The sequence below is a fragment of the Oncorhynchus keta genome, chromosome 28 (assembly GCF_023373465.1).
Source record: "Oncorhynchus keta strain PuntledgeMale-10-30-2019 chromosome 28, Oket_V2, whole genome shotgun sequence".
Taxonomy (NCBI): Eukaryota; Metazoa; Chordata; class Actinopteri; order Salmoniformes; family Salmonidae; genus Oncorhynchus; species Oncorhynchus keta.
Window position 1 is genome coordinate 11,693,881 of NC_068448.1, and position 18,811 is coordinate 11,712,691.

At 43.5% G+C, this 18,811-nt stretch overlaps 1 protein-coding gene and 1 long non-coding RNA gene across 35 annotated transcripts; both read left to right on the plus strand.

Annotated features, from left to right (window-relative positions):
- The first annotated feature begins 8,524 nt into the window (after positions 1 to 8,524).
- On the plus strand, positions 8,525 to 11,649 carry LOC118373031 (toll-like receptor 5). Its single transcript, XM_035759091.2, has 2 exons — positions 8,525 to 8,680; positions 9,442 to 11,649. Exons 1-2 carry the CDS (start codon positions 8,661 to 8,663, stop codon positions 11,414 to 11,416), a joined length of 1,995 nt encoding a protein of 664 aa, XP_035614984.1. The 5' UTR covers positions 8,525 to 8,660; the 3' UTR covers positions 11,417 to 11,649.
- A 151-nt stretch (positions 11,650 to 11,800) lies between these two features.
- Positions 11,801 to 18,236, plus strand: LOC127913188 (uncharacterized). 34 transcript variants are annotated; one of them, XR_008085134.1, is made up of 10 exons: positions 11,801 to 12,640; positions 13,083 to 13,218; positions 13,798 to 13,899; positions 14,036 to 14,137; positions 14,466 to 15,057; positions 15,117 to 15,524; positions 15,559 to 15,592; positions 15,627 to 15,660; positions 15,865 to 16,408; positions 16,477 to 18,235. It is a non-coding gene; the product is annotated as an uncharacterized LOC127913188 (long non-coding RNA). The 34 variants fall into 34 exon arrangements; XR_008085108.1 differs by having other exon boundaries at positions 15,627 to 15,694; positions 15,797 to 16,408; positions 16,477 to 18,234; XR_008085114.1 differs by having other exon boundaries at positions 15,117 to 15,592; positions 15,627 to 15,728; positions 15,831 to 16,408.
- The last annotated feature ends 575 nt before the right edge of the window (positions 18,237 to 18,811 follow it).

Genomic DNA, 18,811 nt, shown 5'->3' on the forward strand with positions numbered 1-18,811 from the left:
GGCGCTACACCAAACTGGAAGTCTTCCGACTAGCTTGGAAAGACAGTACCGTGCAGTATCGAAGAGCCCTCACTGCTGCTTGATCATTCTATTTTTTCCAACTTAATAGAAGAGAATAAGAACAATCCAAATGGTATTTTTGATACTGTCGCAAAGCTAACTCAAAAGCAGTATTCCCCAAGAGAGGATGGCTTTCACTTCAGCAGTGATAAATTCATGAACTTCTTTGACGAAAATATCATGATCATTAGAAAGCAAATTACAGACTCCTCTTTAAATCTGCGTATTTCTCCAAAGCTCAGTTGTCCTGAGTCTGCACAACACTGCCAGGACCTAGGATCAAGGGAGACACTCAAGTTTTGTAATACTATATCTCTTGACACATTGATGAAAATAGTCATGGCCTCGAAACCTTAAAGTTGTATACCGGACTCTATTCCAACTAAACTACTGAAAGATCTGCTTCCTGTGCTTGGCCCTCCTATGTTGAATATAATAAACGGCTTCCCATCCACCGGATGTGTACCAAAATCACTAAAAGTGGCAGTAATAAAGCCTCTCTTGAAAAAGCCAACCTTGACCCAGAAAATATTAAAAACTAATGGCCAATATCAAAACTCCCATTCCTCTCAAATATTTTTGAAAAAGCTGTCTCGCAGCAACTCACTGCCTCCCTGAAGACAAACAATGTATATGAAACGCTTCAGTCTAGTTTTAGACCCTGTCATAGTACTGAGACCGCAATCGTGGTAAATGACCTTTTCATGGAGTCAGACCAAGGCTCTGTCCTCGTGCTCCTAGACCTTAGTGCTGCATTTGATACCATCGATCACCAAATTACTTTGGAGATTGGAAACCCAAATTGGTCTACATGGACAAGTTCAGGCCTGGTTTAGATCTTATCTGCCGGAAAGATATCAGTTGTCTCTGTGGATGGTTTGTCCTCAGACAAATCAACTGTAAATGTCGGTGTTCCTCAAGGTTCCGTTTTAGGACCACTATTGTTTTCACTATATATTTTACCTCTTGGTGATATCATTCGGAAACATTATGTTAACTTTCACTGCTATGCGGACGAGACACAGCCTGTGTTTCAGACATAAGGAAGTGGATGGCGGAAAATGTTTAACTTTTAAACTCGGACAAAACAGAGATGCTAGTTCTAGGTCCCAAGAAACAAAAATATCTTCTGTTGGATCTGACAATTAATCTGGTTGTACAGTCGTCTCAAATTAAAACCGTGAAGGACCTCGGCATTACTCTGGACCCTGATCTCTCTTTTGACGAACATATCAATAATATTTAAGTTTTTACATATTTTTTGACTTTCTGTCCAGAAATGATGCAGAAAAATGTATCCATGTTTTTGACACTTCCAGATTAGACTACTGCAATGCTCTACTTTCCGGCTATCCGGATAAAGTACTAAATAAACTTACGTTAGTGCTAAACACGGCTGCTAGAATCTTGGCTAGAACCAACAAATTTGATCATATTACTCCATTGCTAGCATTTCTACACTGGCTTCCTGTTAAGGCTAAGGCTGATTTCAAGGTTTTACTGCTAACCTACAAAGCATTACATGGGCCTGCTCCTACCTATCTTTCCAATTTGGTCCTTCCATACATACCGACACGTACGCTACGGTCAAAGGATGCAGGCCTCCTTACTGTCCCTAGAATTTCTAATCAAACAGCTGGATGCAGGGCTTTCTCCTGTAGAGCTCCATTTTTATGGAATGGAGTCTATCCATGTGAGAGATGCAGACTCGGTCTCGGCCTTTAAGTCTTTATTGAAGACTCATCTCTTCAGTGGGTCCTATGAATGAGTGTAGTCTGGACCAGGGGTGTGAAGGTGAACGGAAAGGTACTGGAGTGACAAACCACCCTTGCTGTCTCTGCCTGACCGGTTCCCCTCTCTCCACTGGGATTCTCTGCCGCTAACCCTATTATGGGGGCTGAGTCACTGGCTTACTGGTGCTCTTCCATGCCGTCCCTAGGAAGGGTCTGTCACTTGAGTGGGTTGAGTCAGTGACGTGAAATTCTTGTCTGGGTTGGCGTCCCCTTCGGGATCGTGGTGTGGGGGAGGTCTTTGTGGGCTATACCCGGCCTTGTCTCAGGGTAGTAGGTTGGTGGTTGAAGATATCTCTCTAGCGGTATGGGGGCTGTGCCTTGGCAAAGTGGGTGGGGTTATATCCTGCCTGTTTGGCCCTGTCCGGGGTCATCGTCGGACAGGGCCAGAGTGTCTCCCGACCCCTCTTGTCTCAGCCTCCAGTATTTATGCTGCAATAGTTTGTGTCGGGGGGCTAGGGTCAGTCTGTTATTTCTGGACTATTTCTCATGTCTTATCCAGTGTCCTGTGTGAATTTAAGTATGCTCCCTCTAATTCTCTTTCTCTCTCTTTCTATTTCTCTTTCTCCTTCTCTTGCTCTCTCTCTGCTCTCGGAGGACCTGAGCCATAGGACCATGCCTCAGGACTACGTGGCCTGATGACTCCTTGCTGTCCCCAGCCCACCTGGTCATGCTGCAGCTCCAGTTTCAACTGTTCTGCCTGCAGCTATGGAACCCTGACCTGTTCACCGGATGTGCTACCTGTCCCAGACCTGTTGTTTTCAACTCTCTAGAGACAGCAGGAGCGGTAGAGATACTCTGAATGATCAGCTATGAAAAACCAACTGACATTTCCTCCTGAGGTGCTGACCTCTTGCACCCTCTACAACCACTGTGATTATTATTATCTGACCCTGCTGGTCATCTATGAACGTTTGAACATCTTGGCCATGTTTTGTTATAATCTCCTTCTGGCACAGCTAAAAGAGGACTGGCCACCCCTCAGAGCCGGGTTCCTCCCAAGGTTTCTTCCTAGGTTCTGTAAAAAGGACTTTATAAATACATTTGATTGATTGATTGATGTTGTGTAGTAAGCTGTTAGTAGCCTATTTGCCTCACTCTAATCATTTGGTCCCTTTTCCCCTCATAACTTAGCCTACTGTTCTAACTTGGTGGTTTATAAGTAGCCTATAGCCTGTTTTAAAAATGTAATCTTTGAATATTGTAAGAGCTTTCATTGTCTGCTTATATGCCCCATTTATTTATCATACGGTTCTGACTTGGTGTACAGGGAGAATCATTTAACGGCCCATGTTCTGAATTCTGTCGCTGTACATTTCAAAAGGGCTAAACAAATATGTTAGTAATATTGACTACGTCCATCCTAGCTCGAAAAATGTTTTAATCGAAATTACAGATTGCCTCTTATCCGCTTGTCGTCCCCTTATGCCATAATTTGTACATCTCAATTGTCAGTAGAAACCACATTTGTTAAACAAGTCAGCCATATCAGCTATGTTTGTTTTTGAAAGGCAGTAAATGAGGCTGAATTAACTGTTTAGCTGCCATACAAGGCTCCACTGCCGGGTGTAGCAGTGATAAGGTGTTGGGACTGCTGTTGGGACAGCTTTATGTAGGCCCTAACAGTGTGTGGGCACCATTTGTCACAGTAACAGTGCAATTCATGTATTGTGTAGTGTTGTGTTTTGTGTAGTGGGTTTGCTGGCATGCATCTAAAACATGCATTTTTTTGTTTGCCTCACCAAGATGTACATGTTAAAATCGCCACTGCTAGGATGTCTAATTTGTCCTCCCGGGATTCGGCTGTGTTCTCTTATTGGACTAACTCTGGCGTAGACTCAGGTTGGGGAGACCTGCTGCCTCAATAACTGACCTGATGCTACAGAGAAAAAACATTGCAATGTCAGTAAACAAAGATTCCTTCTTCTTATCATTATCTTAACTTTAAAGTGACTGACAACACAGTGAAATGTCTGCTGGTGTGCATACCATATACATGTTGTGCCTGCTCACACACCCATCTCTGACGATCTAATTGGTATGTTGTAGATGGAGAGATGATTGTGCTGTCAGTGGGGAGTAGTTCCACATACTGTAATGATAGCATTGGGCTCATGTTTTGGGAACTCTCTACTGTGCCACATCAATGCATAGGGCTACCATAAAAATATCCCTTTACGGATGTCACGGATCCCTCCGGAACTGTGTCATTACGCACACCTGGTTCCCATTTCCCTAATTGTAATTGTATGAATGTGCCCTTTGATTTCCATTGGGCTGTTGATTATTGTTCCAATATCTGTTGGTCGTGCGAGTAGCTGTGTTGTTTTGGCTTTCGTGCCGCTTGTATTGTGCAGATGATTACGGGTCTTGTCCCGTGTGGTATCATTGGGCGCTTGTGTATGTATTCGAGGTACTCCTCGCTCTTTTGTTTGGTTCTCAACCTTGTGTTTTGTATACGTGTTTGTTTGGTCTTCGTCCATGTGCCTTTACATGACACTGTAATTTGGGTAAATAAAAATTATTATTATGCATCTCCCGATATCTTTTTACCAACATGACAACAGCTCATAAGTGGAGAGCCTTGTGTTTGATGTTTGATACCATTCCATTGATTCTGCTCCAGCCGTTACCACAAGCCTGTCCTCTCAAATCAAGGTGCAACCAACCTCCTGTGCTTTAAACTAACTACTGAAAGAGAATTTAAGCTCATCTAAATACTTGTTATATACATGAAATATGATCTAAACCAGAAAATGACTCATTTCAAAATAATAATAATTTATTTTAGAATGTTTTTTTTTTTTACTAATGATGAGAAACAGAACTACAAGCTGACTGCCAGTGATTCATCCTTGCTTGAGTCTCACCCAGTCTCTGTGTGGTGGACTGCTGCGCGACGTTCAGTAGCCAAACTTTGTTGATCGTGGCATAGAATAGAGCAAACATGATTCCTTATTCTACAAGTCAAAGGCATGTTTGTTCTACAAAGCATATTTTGATCTGAACATTCCAAGAAGTTGCGTCCTGCTGAATGCTCCCCAGGACAGTGGTGGACTCTCCAGGTGTGAGGACCAGGGCCATGAAGGACAGTGGTGGACTCTCCAGGTGTGAGGACCAGGGCCATGAAGGACAGTGGTGGACTCTCCAGGTGTGAGGACCAGGGCCATGAAGGACAGTGGTGGACTCTCCAGGTGTGAGGACCAGGGCCATGAAGGACAGTGGTGCCTCTCCAGGTGTGTGGACCAGGGCCATGAAGGACAGTGGTGGACCCTCCAGGTGTGAGGACCAGGGCCATGAAGGACAGTGGTGGACTCTCCAGGTGTGAGGACCAGGGCCATGAAGGACAGTGGTGGACCTCCAGGTGTGAGGACCAGGGCCATGAAGGACAGTGGTGGACTCTCCAGGTGTGAGGACCAGGGCCATGAAGGACAGTGGTGGACCCTCCAGGTGTGAGGACCAGGGCCATGAAGGACAGTGGTGGACCCTCCAGGTGTGAGGACCAGGGCCATGAAGGACAGTGGTGGACTCTCCAGGTGTGATGACCAGGGCCATGAAGGACAGTGGTGGACTCTCCAGGTGTGAGGACCAGGGCCATGAAGGACAGTGGTGACTCTCCAGGTGTGAGGACCAGGGCCATGAAGGACATTGGTGGACTCCTCCAGGTGTGAGGACCAGGGCCATGAAGGACAGTGGTGACTCTCCAGGTGTGAGGACCAGGGCCATGAAGGACAGTGGTGGACCCTCCAGGTGTGAGGACCAGGGCCATGAAGGACAGTGGTGGACTCTCCAGGTGTGAGGACCAGGGCCATGAAGGACAGTGGTGGACTCTCCAGGTGTGAGGACCAGGGCCATGAAGGACAGTGGTGGACTCTCCAGGTGTGAGGACCAGGGCCATGAAGGACAGTGGTAGACTCTCCAGGTGTGAGGACCAGGGCCATGAAGGACAGTGGTGGACTCTCCAGGTGTGAGGACCAGGGCCATGAAGGACAGTGGTAGACTCTCCAGGTGTGAGGACCAGGGCCATGAAGGACAGTGGTAGACTCTCCAGGTGTGAGGACCAGGGCCATGAAGGACAGTGGTGGACTCTCCAGGTGTGAGGACCAGGGCCATGAAGGACAGTGGTGGACTCTCCAGGTGTGAGGACCAGGGCCATGAAGGACAGTGGTGGACTCTCCAGGTGTGAGGACCAGGGCCATGAAGGACAGTGGTGGACTCTCCAGGTGTGAGGACCAGGGCCATGAAGGACAGTGGTGGACTCTCCAGGTGTGAGGACCAGGGCCATGAAGGACAGTGGTAGACTCTCCAGGTGTGAGGACCAGGGCCATGAAGGACAGTGGTAGACTCTCCAGGTGTGAGGACCAGGGCCAGGTGTGACTCTCCAGGTGTGAGGACCAGGGCCATGAAGGACAGTGGTAGACTCTCCAGGTGTGAGGACCAGGGCCATGAAGGACAGTGGTGGACTCTCCAGGTGTGAGGACCAGGGCCATGAAGGACAGTGGTGGACCCTCCAGGTGTGAGGACCAGGGCCATGAAGGACAGTGGTGGACCCTCCAGGTGTGAGGACCAGGGCCATGAAGGACAGTGGTGGACTCTCCAGGTGTGAGGACCAGGGCCATGAAGGACAGTGGTGGACTCTCCAGGTGTGAGGACCAGGGCCATGAAGGACAGTGGTAGACTCTCCAGGTGTGAGGACCAGGGCCATGAAGGACAGTGGTGGACTCTCCAGGTGTGAGGACCAGGGCTCTGAAGGACAGTGGTGTCTCTCCAGGTGTGAGGACCAGGGCCATGAAGGACAGTGGTGGACTCTCCAGGTGTGAGGACCAGGGCCATGAAGGACAGTGGTGGACTCTCCAGGTGTGAGGACCAGGGCTCTGAAGGACAGTGGTGGACCCTCCAGGTGTGAGGACCAGGGCTCTGAAGGACAGTGGTGGACTCTCCAGGTGTGATGACCAGGGCCATGAAGGACAGTGGTGGACTCTCCAGGTGTGAGGACCAGGGCCATGAAGGACAGTGGTAGACTCTCCAGGTGTGAGGACCAGGGCCATGAAGGACAGTGGTGGACTCTCCAGGTGTGAGGACCAGGGCTCTGAAGGACAGTGGTGGACCCTCCAGGTGTGAGGACCAGGGCTCTGAAGGACAGTGGTAGACTCGCCAACAGTGAGGAGGTGGGGCTTTGCAGGGACTTGTAGGTCAGGGAGGGGGAAGGAATCACTTCATCCACAATGGACATAGATTCCTGGATAGAAAACCCAAAATTCATTGGGACACACACAGACAGAGAGAGAGTGAAAAAAGCATCTGCCCTACTTCCTGCTCATCCTCCTCAGAGAAATGTGGGGCTGTCATGCCAAATAATGTCCCCAAGACAAAAATGGTCCCCCCCTGAGTCACAATGGGAATCGATAAACTATTACACTTTTGAGCAGGGGGACACTATTTGGCATGACAGGCCTTCTAGTGGTTGAAGAGTGAACTGGCTAGTGAAGTCAAACCTCTAATAAGGCTAGTGGTAAGTCCCATATAGAAGGATAGAGGACTCTTTTTTTGTATTTGTCCCATTATGGCATCCGTGAGCGTACGGGCAGCACCATTGAGGCCATCTCCACTTTAAAGTAGTCCCTTTTCTTCTTCTACTACTTCTATGAGTTGATAAACAAACTGAAACGGTGCACACTGCCACCTGGAGTGTGTTGTTTAAACAGGGATAAGCCACGGTTGGTGATTTACTGCCCCCTGCAGTTATGGAATATTTTCTCACAATTATAATTAGTTGACTGATCCCTCCTGATGACCTGGGTGGAATTATGTGATCGTCCTTAACCCACAGCAAGTCCCTCCCAGTTGACGACTTCAAACTGGTAAAAGTCCTCAATAGTGATGTCCATGGTAAAACAGGCTTTTGGGCAGTAGAGTCCTTTATCATTCTCTATGATAAGTCTCACTCATTTGTGAAGTGTGACCCCTTGTGGACTACTAGAGGCCGCTATTTGATGATGCTTATTTATCCTTATTGACTTCCTATTTCATTAGTTCAATATATTGTCTTATTCCAGGCTGATGTTTTTGGTGAGCAGGGTTGCAATTTTTTCATCATTGCATGTAATTCAGGACATGTCTGTCCTGCTCTCAAAGACATTGCCAATATGAGCTTTACACATTTTTTAAATGTTATTGAGAGGCTAATATGAGTGTAATATTAAAACCTTACAGTTTTGGACTATTCATAATCTTTTCATTCAGAGGGAATATATTAAAACACCATTTTACAATTCTACAAGTTCACACTAGTGGGCTACAGGTAAGCAGTGGTGGAAATCAAATCAAATCAAATTGTGTGGAAATTGCGTAAGGAAGGAGTTTCCAGAACAACAGGGGGAACATTTTTGGCATGCAAAATGTTTTGAGCCTCATGCCCGGTGGTCCGATAGGGAGTGATATTTTTTCACCAATTCTACCCCTGATTGTAAATGGAGTATTGAGACAGAAAGAAATTCCCTGGTTCTACACATTAAATTAGCATAATGTGTAATAACAATGTAATTGTGACACAATTTTGCACAACATGTTTACACAGGGGGAAATGTTTTTCCCTGTGTTTCAAGAGGACACTTTGATGTAAGTCAAAACCACAGGACTATAAAAACTTCCCTAGGTCAGTCAGAAGAGAAGTAAGGTTATCTCATGTAGATCACTCTCAAAAATTGCTGGATAGGAAAGTCAGTTTCTGGGTTTATGAATATCAGTGCTTCAAGTTATCTGCGAGGGGAGATCTGATAAACATACTCACAAGCTGTAAACACATTCTTTATGAGTGCGCATCACTTCAGGTAAGCTACAACTTTTCATTTAATTCTTTGATTATTGACTATTAATTTTTTTGTTGAAGTTGATTGGTTGGTTTAATGTGATTTACTTTTTTTAATTTATTTTTTTTGTACCTTTTTTGACTTAACTTAATACATGGAGAAAATATTGATTTGTTTTTCAACATTATTTGAACCTGATTGTTGACTTGGATTTGCATTGAACTTGGGGGAAAAAATTGTACAAGAACTTAAAGGTTCAATGCAGCCATTTTGATCTCACCATCAAATCATTTCTGGGTAACAACTAAGTATCTAACTTGGATTGTTTTAAATTAAAATGGTCAAAAATATTTTAAAAAATAGCTTCTACCCTTCTATCATTTTTATCTCATAGTCCCGTCTATGAATTTAAGAGTGGTGACATTTCTCCAGTCCCACCCCTCAGCTGTTTAGCTCAAAAAGCACCTTTATTCATTGATATAATACAAACAGGCCTGGGGAAGTATTGTTACACCAGACTAGAGCAAGGCTGTGTACTCAGCACACACATAAAGTAGGGGGATTGTCATTAGCAGGCTGGGACAGAACCAGTGGACTATGGACCTTTAAGTGAAAACAGGCAGTTAAACATAAACTCCCTAGCCAAGGATGTCTCATCTGAAGGCGATACCTCAAGACTGAAATATCTATCCAATTAATGTATGTATGGTAGCCCTGTAATGACATAAACATAATTTTTATTATATTTAAATAATTTGCATTATTTTCTACTTTTGTGCAAGGGGGATGATGAGGAACTGTATACTGCTGGTTATCTTTGGAGTCTACCTGCAAGTGGTGAAATGCACCCCAAGATGTCCACTATATGGTTCTATAGCAGTTTGCACCAACCTGTCTCTATATCAGGTCCCTGCACTGCCTCCATACATTACCCATGTGTATATGAGGGATAACTACATCAGTGAGATAAATGAGACATCTTTCTCTGGGCTTGAAGGGCTAAAGGAACTGGACCTCAGTTGGCAACGAGTCAATGGGCTAACTATAAGAACTGACACCTTTCAAAGACTGGCAAACTTGGCAGTGCTCTATTTAGGACATAATAGAGGTTTACAGATTGAGCCAGATGCGTTTGTGGGACTGTCCAACCTGAGAACGCTCTCTCTGTATGTGTGTGACCTGACTGAATCCATATTACAGGGCGACTATCTCAGGCCCCTGGTGTCTTTGAAAACGCTAGATCTGTATGGTAACCAAGTGAAAAGAATCCAACCTTCACCATTCTTTGTGAACATGACAGATTTCCAAGAGTTAAACATGACCCTAAACCAGATGGAAAGCATATGTGAGAAAGATTTGCTTGGCTTTTGTGGCAAACACTTTCGGTTACTCAAATTGAACAGCGTCTATCTAAATGGTATGACTCAAAATGGTTTTGACTGGAAACGATGTGGAAATCCCTTTAGAAACATGTCTATAGAGACACTTGACTTATCTTCCAACGGATTCAACGTGGACAAGGCAAAATTGTTTTTCAATGCAATCCAAGGAACGAAAATTCACCATATTATTCTGGAACACAGCACCATGGGAAAATCATTTGGTTTCAGCCATTTCAAAGACCCAAACAAGAAAACATTCAATGGCCTCAAGAATAGTGGCATCAAGATTCTAAATTTGTCCAAATGTTTTATATTTGCTTTGCAATATGCAGTATTCAGTCCACTGAGAGAGGTAGAGGACATAACATTAGCCCAAAACAAAATTAACCAGATCGACAGGGGGGCGTTTTGGGGTCTTGAAAATTTACAAAGACTCAACCTGTCACACAATCTTATAGGGGAAATCTATTCTTACACATTTGACAATCTACCCAATATTTTAGAATTAGATTTATCTTACAATCATATTGGTGCATTGGGATATCAGGCATTTACAGGACTTCCAAACCTACAAATCCTGGATCTTACAGGAAACTCTATTCGGCAACTAGGTACATATGGTTACCTTGCACCACTACCAAACCTGCAACTTCTTCATTTGGCTGATAATAAGATCACATCCTTAGAGGGCCTCTTGGGCTTTGCTAACAGTACTATCATACTGAATGTTCAAAACAACAGGTTAACTAATTTAGAGGATGTATACATTGTGTTAGCTAAATTCATGCGCATTGAGCGTATCTGGTATGGTAACAACAACATAAAGTGGTGCATCTTTAGCAGTAATATTTCAGTGCCCGCTGTAAACTCTCTAAAGCTGCTGGAGCTCAGGAACATCGCCCTGCAGATTTTATGGGGACATGGAGTGTGTTTGGACATATTTGAACATCTTATCAAGCTTTTTAGTCTGGATTTAAGCTTTAACTCGCTGAGGGCTCTCCCAGATGGCATATTCAAAGGCCTCGTCTCTCTGGAAGAGATGGATCTCAGCTTCAACTCTCTCACATACCTCCAACCAGACATTTTCCCAGCGAGTCTCAAAACAGTTGACCTCTCTTATAATTTCCTCTCCTCTCCTGACCCAGCAACTTTCAGTTCTCTCAGCTGGATCAACTTATATAGGAATCGCTTCCACTGTGACGGTGGCCTGAAGGACTTTCTGATGTGGATGAACAGGACCAATGTGACTTTTCCAGAACCCGGCGTGGCTGAATTCAGCTGTGAGTTCCCCTCGGATCTCCATGGTGTCAGCCTGTTGAATTACAGCAAAGTCATAACGGAAAAGTACCCAAAACCATATTTGACAAAAATATAAAACAAGACAATTAGAGTTGGTATTATGTGTGTCATTTTCCATGCTATCTACTCTTATTTTGTTGCCTACAATATCCTGAATGTCATATGGCATAATGTATGATATAAATACCTCATCAACACATCTTTATCACAGCGTAAAACAAATCAGCCAAAAGACAGTAAAAAGGTGTCTTCCAAAAGCATTATTTTCAAATGTTTGTATAAAGGAAAATACACATATATATATATATATATATATATTGTCATTCTGTGCTTTTTTCCGTTATCTCACCACAAGACCCAATCCTTTGTGAAGTGTGAGCCCTGTGGACTACTGAAGAGGCCGCTATTTGATGCTTATTTAAGAAATAAGGCCGGGGGGGGGGGGGTATTTGGCCAATATACCACGACTAAGGGCTGTTCTTACACACAATGCAACGAGGAGTGCCTGGATACAGCCATTTGCTGTGGTATATTGGCCATATACCACAAACCCAGAGGTGCCTTATTGCTATTATAAACTGGTTACCAACGTAATTAGAGCAGTAAAAATACATGTTTTGTCATGCCTGTGTTATACGGTCTGATATACCACCGCTGTCAGCCAATCCGCATTCAGGGCTCGAACCACCCAGGTTATAGCTATCCTTATATAGCCATTCATTTTTCATGAATTCAATATATTGTCTTATTCCAGACAGAGTTCATTTTGCGTGCAGGGTTGCGATTTTATCAACATTATATGTAATTTCAGATCATATCTGTCCTGCTCCCAAAAACATTACCAATACGAACTTAATTTCTTTTTTAAATTAAGATAAATGTTATTGTATTCTGAGAGGCTAATATGATTGTAATAACAATGACATTTCGAACTATTCAGAATGTTTTAATTCAGAGAGAGTGTATGAATATATATTACAATGTCACACTAGTGGGCTACAGGTAAGGGCATTGTGGGGAAATTGGGTGAGAGAGGAGTGACCAGTGACCCGTTTTGAGCTGAATGACCAGTGAATGATACAATAATGGGGATGTCAATGTCAATTCCACGCCAAATAGCAGCTAGATAGGTTTAGTATCTCACGCCAGATAGCAGCTAGATAGGTTTAGTATCTCACGCCAGATAGCAGCTAGATAGGTTTAGTATCCCACGCCTGATAGCAGCTAGATAGGTTTAGTATCTCACGCCAGATAGCAGCTAGATAGGTTTAGTATCTCACGCCTGATAGCAGCTAGATAGGTTTAGTATCTCACGCCTGATAGCAGCTAGATAGGTTTAATATCCCATGCCTGATAGCAGCTAGATAGGTTTAGTATCTCACGCCAGATAGCAGATAAATAGGTTTAATATCCCATGCCTGATAGCAGCTAGATAGGTTTAGTATCTCACGCCAGATAGCAGCTAGATAGGTTTAGTATCTCACGCCAGATAGCAGCTAAATAGGTTTAATATCCCATGCCTGATAGCAGCTAGATAGGTTTAGTATCTCACGCCAGATAGCAGCTAAATAGGTTTAATATCCCATGCCTGATAGCAGCTAGATAGGTTTAGTATCTCACGCCTGATAGCAGCTAGATAGGTTTAGTATCTCACGCCTGATAGCAGCTAGATAGGTTTAGTATCTCACGCCTGATAGCAGCTAGATAGGTTTAGTATCCCACGCCAGATAGCAGCTAAATAGGTTTAATATCCCATGCCTGATAGCAGCTAGATAGGTTTAGTATCTCACGCCTGATAGCAGCTAGATAGGTTTAGTATCTCACGCCTGATAGCAGCTAGATAGGTTTAATATCTCACGCCTGATAGCAGCTAGATAGGTTTAATATCCCACGCCTGATAGCAGCTAGATAGGTTTAGTATCTCACGCCAGATAGCAGCTAGATAGGTTTAATATCCCACGCCTGATAGCAGCTAGATAGGTTTAATATCCCACGCCAGATAGCAGCTAGACAGGTTTAATATCCCACGCCTGATAGCAGCTAGATAGGTTTAATATCCCACGCCTGATAGCAGCTAGACAGGTTTAATATCCCATGCCTGATAGCAGCTAGATAGGTTTAATATCCCACGCCTGATAGCAGCTAGATAGGTTTAGTATCCCACGCCTGATAGCAGCTAGATAGGTTTAGTATCCCACGCCTGATAGCAGCTAAATAGGTTTAGTATCCCACGCCTGATAGCAGCTAGATAGGTTTAGTATCCCACGCCTGATAGCAGCTAGATAGGTTTAGTATCCCACGCCTGATAGCAGCTAGATAGGTTTAGTATCCCACGCCTGATAGCAGCTAGATAGGTTTAGTATCCCACGCCTGATAGCAGCTAAATAGGTTTATATATCCCACGCCTGATAGCAGCTAGATAGGTTTAATATCCCACGCCTGATAGCAGCTAGATAGGTTTAATATCCCACGCCTGATAGCAGCTAGATAGGTTTAGTATCCCACGCCTGATAGCAGCTAGATAGGTTTAATATCCCACGCCTGATAGCAGCTAGATAGGTTTAATATCCCACGCCTGATAGCAGCTAGATAGGTTTAATATCCCACGCCTGATAGCAGCTAGATAGGTTTAATATCCCACGCCTGATAGCAGCTAGATAGGTTTAGTATCCCATGCTAGATAGCAGCTAGATAGGTTTAATATCCCATGCCAGATAGCAGCTAAATAGGTTTAATATCCCATGCCAGATAGCAGCTAGATAGGTTTAATATCTCACGCCTGATAGCAGCTAGATAGGTTTAGTATCTCACGCCTGGCTAGATAGGTATCCCACGCCTGATTTAATATCCCACGCCTGATAGCAGCTAGATAGTTTTAATATCCCACGCCTGATAGCAGCTAGATAGGTTTAATATCCCACGCCTGATAGCAGCTAGATAGGTTTAGTATCCCATGCTAGATAGCAGCTAAATAGGTTTAATATCCCATGCCAGATAGCAGCTAGATAGGTTTAGTATCTCACGCCTGGTATCCCACGCCTGATAGCAGCTAGATAGGTTTAATATCCCACGCCTGATAGCAGCTAGATAGGTTTAATATCCCACGCCTGATAGCAGCTAGATAGGTTTAATATCCCACGCCTGATAGCAGCTAGATAGGTTTAATATCCCACGCCTGATAGCAGCTAGATAGGTTTAGTATCCCATGCTAGATAGCAGCTAGATAGGTTTAATATCCCATGCCAGATAGCAGCTAAATAGGTTTAATATCCCATGCCAGATAGCAGCTAGATAGGTTTAATATCTCACGCCTGATAGCAGCTAGATAGGTTTAGTATCTCACGCCTGGTATCTCACGCCTGATAGCAGCTAGATAGGTTTAATATCCCACGCCTGATAGCAGCTAGATAGGTTTAGTATCTCACGCCTGATAGCAGCTAGATAGGTTTAATATCCCACGCCTGATAGCAGCTAGATAGGTTTAGTATCTCACGCCTGATAGCAGCTAGATAGGTTTAATATCCCACGCCTGATAGCAGCTAGATAGGTTTAATATCCCACGCCTGATAGCAGCTAGATAGGTTTAATATCCCACGCCTGATAGCAGCTAGATAGGTTTAATATCCCACGCCTGATAGCAGCTAGATAGGTTTAATATCCCACGCCTGATAGCAGCTAGATAAGTTTAATATCCCACGCCTGATAGCAGCTAGATAGGTTTAGTATCTCACGCCTGGTATAGGTTTAGTATCTCACGCCTGATAGCAGCTAGATAGGTTTAATATCCCACGCCAGATAGCAGCTAGATAGGTTTAATATCCCACGCCTGATAGCAGCTAGATAGGTTTAATATCCCACGCCAGATAGCAGCTAGATAGGTTTAATATCCCACGCCTGATAGCAGCTAGATAGGTTTAGTATCTCACGCCTGATAGCAGCTAGATAGGTTTAATATCCCACGCCTGATAGCAGCTAGATAGGTTTAATATCCCACGCCTGATAGCAGCTAGATAGGTTTAATATCCCACGCCTGATAGCAGCTAGATAGGTTTAATATCCCACGCCTGATAGCAGCTAGATAGGTTTAATATCCCACGCCTGATAGCAGCTAGATAAGTTTAATATCCCACGCCTGATAGCAGCTAGATAGGTTTAATATCCCATGCCAGATAGCAGCTAAATAGGTTTAATATCCCATGCCAGATAGCAGCTAGATAGGTTTAATATCCCACGCCTGATAGCAGCTAGATAGGTTTAATATCCCATGCCAGATAGCAGCTAAATAGGTTTAATATCCCATGCCAGATAGCAGCTAGATAGGTTTAATATCCCACGCCTGATAGCAGCTAGATAGGTTTAATATCCCATGCCAGATAGCAGCTAGATAGGTTTAATATCCCACGCCTGATAGCAGCTAGATAGGTTTAATATCCCATGCCAGATAGCAGCTAGATAGGTTTAATATCCCACGCCTGATAGCAGCTAGATAGGTTTAATATCCCATGCCAGATAGCAGCTAAATAGGTTTAATATCCCACGCCTGATAGCAGCTAAATAGGTTTAATATCCCATGCCAGATAGCAGCTAAATAGGTTTAATATCCCACGCCTGATAGCAGCTAGATAGGTTTAATATCCCATGCCAGATAGCAGCTAAATAGGTTTAATATCCCACGCCTGATAGCAGCTAGATAGGTTTAATATCCCACGCCTGATAGCAGCTAGATAGGTTTAATATCCCATGCCAGATAGCAGCTAGATAGGTTTAATATCCCATGCCAGATAGCAGCTAGATAGGTTTAATATCCCACGCCTGATAGCAGCTAAATAGGTTTAATATCCCACGCCTGATAGCAGCTAGATAGGTTTAGTATCCCACGCCTGATAGCAGCTAGATAGGTTTAATATCCCACGCCTGATAGCAGCTAGATAGGTTTAATATCCCACGCCTGATAGCAGCTAGATAGGTTTAATATCCCACGCCTGATAGCAGCTAGATAGGTTTAATATCCCACGCCTGATAGCAGCTAGATAGGTTTAATATCCCACGCCTGATAGCAGCTAGATAGGTTTAATATCCCACGCCTGATAGCAGCTAGATAGGTTTAATATCTCACGCCTGATAGCAGCTAGATAGGTTTAATATCCCACGCCTGATAGCAGCTAGATAGGTTTAATATCCCACGCCTGATAGCAGCTAGATAGGTTTAATATCCCACGCCTGATAGCAGCTAGATAGGTTTAATATCCCACGCCTGATAGCAGCTAGATAGGTTTAATATCCCACGCCTGATAGCAGCTAGATAGGTTTAGTATCTCACGCATGTTCGTTCAATCTTCCAGTACGCCACGTTTATTTGTCACCTCCCCCCTTCATACAGAACACAACCTGCTTCGTCTGTTCATTAGGTTTGGCCTAATCCAGGTGCTACACAGGGTCCCCAATCAATTTATTAATAACTGCAAAATAACATTATTTTGAAAATAGAGTGTACTCAATCTAGTGTCTCGACTCGCCCTTTTTTCGGTGAAAATCATAACCCTCTCTCGTTCTCTCCCACCACAGGTTTATGAAGGTCATAAATACCTAAAACTCTTTAACCCACTCGGCAAAAATGGAGGTTAGGAATCCCTTTGTTACCACAGAAAAAGACTGTGCAATATGGTAAACTCAAAAGATTGAATAATGTAACAATATTTCTGTATTCCAACCAGTTGAAATTGTCCGTGGGTACTCAAAGAAGTATCATGTTGAATTCCTTACTAATTTGTAATGTAACAATGTTATGGGATTTTTATGAATAATGACTAAATTATGTATACATTTAACTTAGAACTATGACTAAACAGAATACTACTATGTTACTGTATGAATCTTTATATAATCATAATACTGAATATAATGTGTGTAGTTTTAGTCAAGAATTAGAACAAGGACTTTCTGTTCCTTGTTAGAAACTAAGGGAGCTATCATCAGACCGGGTGGAATACTGTGTTCCTTACAGGACATTATGTCCCTACCCAGGGAGGGGAGAGACCTTCGGCTTGTTGTAGATTGTTTAACAGGTGGCAGACAATGTGAGAAGGCTTGTGAACTATATTGCCATTGTAGAGGAGAAGGAGGGACATTTATGACAAAATGTGAGGTACCAATGTACATGGTATTATGACCAGAGCTCTCGGGAATAAATGCTATTGATTAATATTGAGACTGATCTTTGTCTATTTTAGCCTTCTAAATGAGAGTATGGTTTTTCATGTAAAGTTTCAACTAGTCAGTGACCACAGAGCACATTTACAAAATGTACATTTAGTCAAGATAACGCCAGGACAGGGTCCCCACGTTGAAATGGCTAAAACGCTAGACCAAAACACGCAGGGTGATGCTAGCGTGTGAAGTGGTTCAAACTACAACTCTACCAAAGGACAAGTCAGTCCAGAGAATGTGGAGATCATCACCACACTGAAATGGTGAAGAAATCTAAAAACTACAGACCAATTATTCAGGCTGCATCTTTTTAAGTACTTTAGTCTAGTAAACGCAAACAGTCGAATGACCGAATAGTACTCTGACATATCTATTATAACAAGCTACAACTCCCAAAGACTTTGATCTATGGTGGACAAACCAGAGACTTTCTGTCGAAAATCTATCCGGCAGACAGGCGATCGCAGAGAGGGACAACAAGCTGGCCCCCTTGAGCTGGCCCCACCTCTTTCCTTTGTCTACCAAGCCGTCATATCGACTTAGCCCACGAGGGACTTTTGTGTATCATGTCAGTAACCAATGTATAACTGTTGTGAATAAATAAGCCAATTTGTATATCGCTGATTCATGATTTATGTTAGGATTCGTGCAGATATCCAAAGGCTTGCAACGTTTAGGAATGAGACTGACGAGGTCACAATACATTAATAGAAGACTAATCGATAAGATAATAAAATATCTGAAGAGTTATATTCAGGAAATTTAAACTCTATAAAACTTTTCCCCGTGGAACCCCGACTTCCTAGCGAATTACTATTCCGTGATTTGTTTAATTACTGAATAATTACACGGAGAATTGATTTGATAAATATAACAGTCTTCACATATAAATGATTGAATAGACAGGTGTCATAGTCAATGCTATGTGTGTGGCCCACAGACTGCTGCCTTCATTTAATTGAGTGGTGGAGTTCGTTTTGGATGGCTGGTGCCTCGGTTGGATGAGGATTTCACTTAAGGACCAATGGAATAGTCTAAAATGAGAACTCTGCCCACCTGGGGTACCTGGCCATGCAAAACAAACTTCACCATTAATACACATTTCTACACAACTGCTCTGACCCAAACACAACTGTGATGGCTCTGATCTTTTCACATGGTCTTTTACTGCTTGGTTGGTGGATGCACAATCCGGCATGATATGACTCAGTAGTGTGAAAAACTGTTATAAGCTACAGAGATAAGCATTGCCACTTCCTTTGCA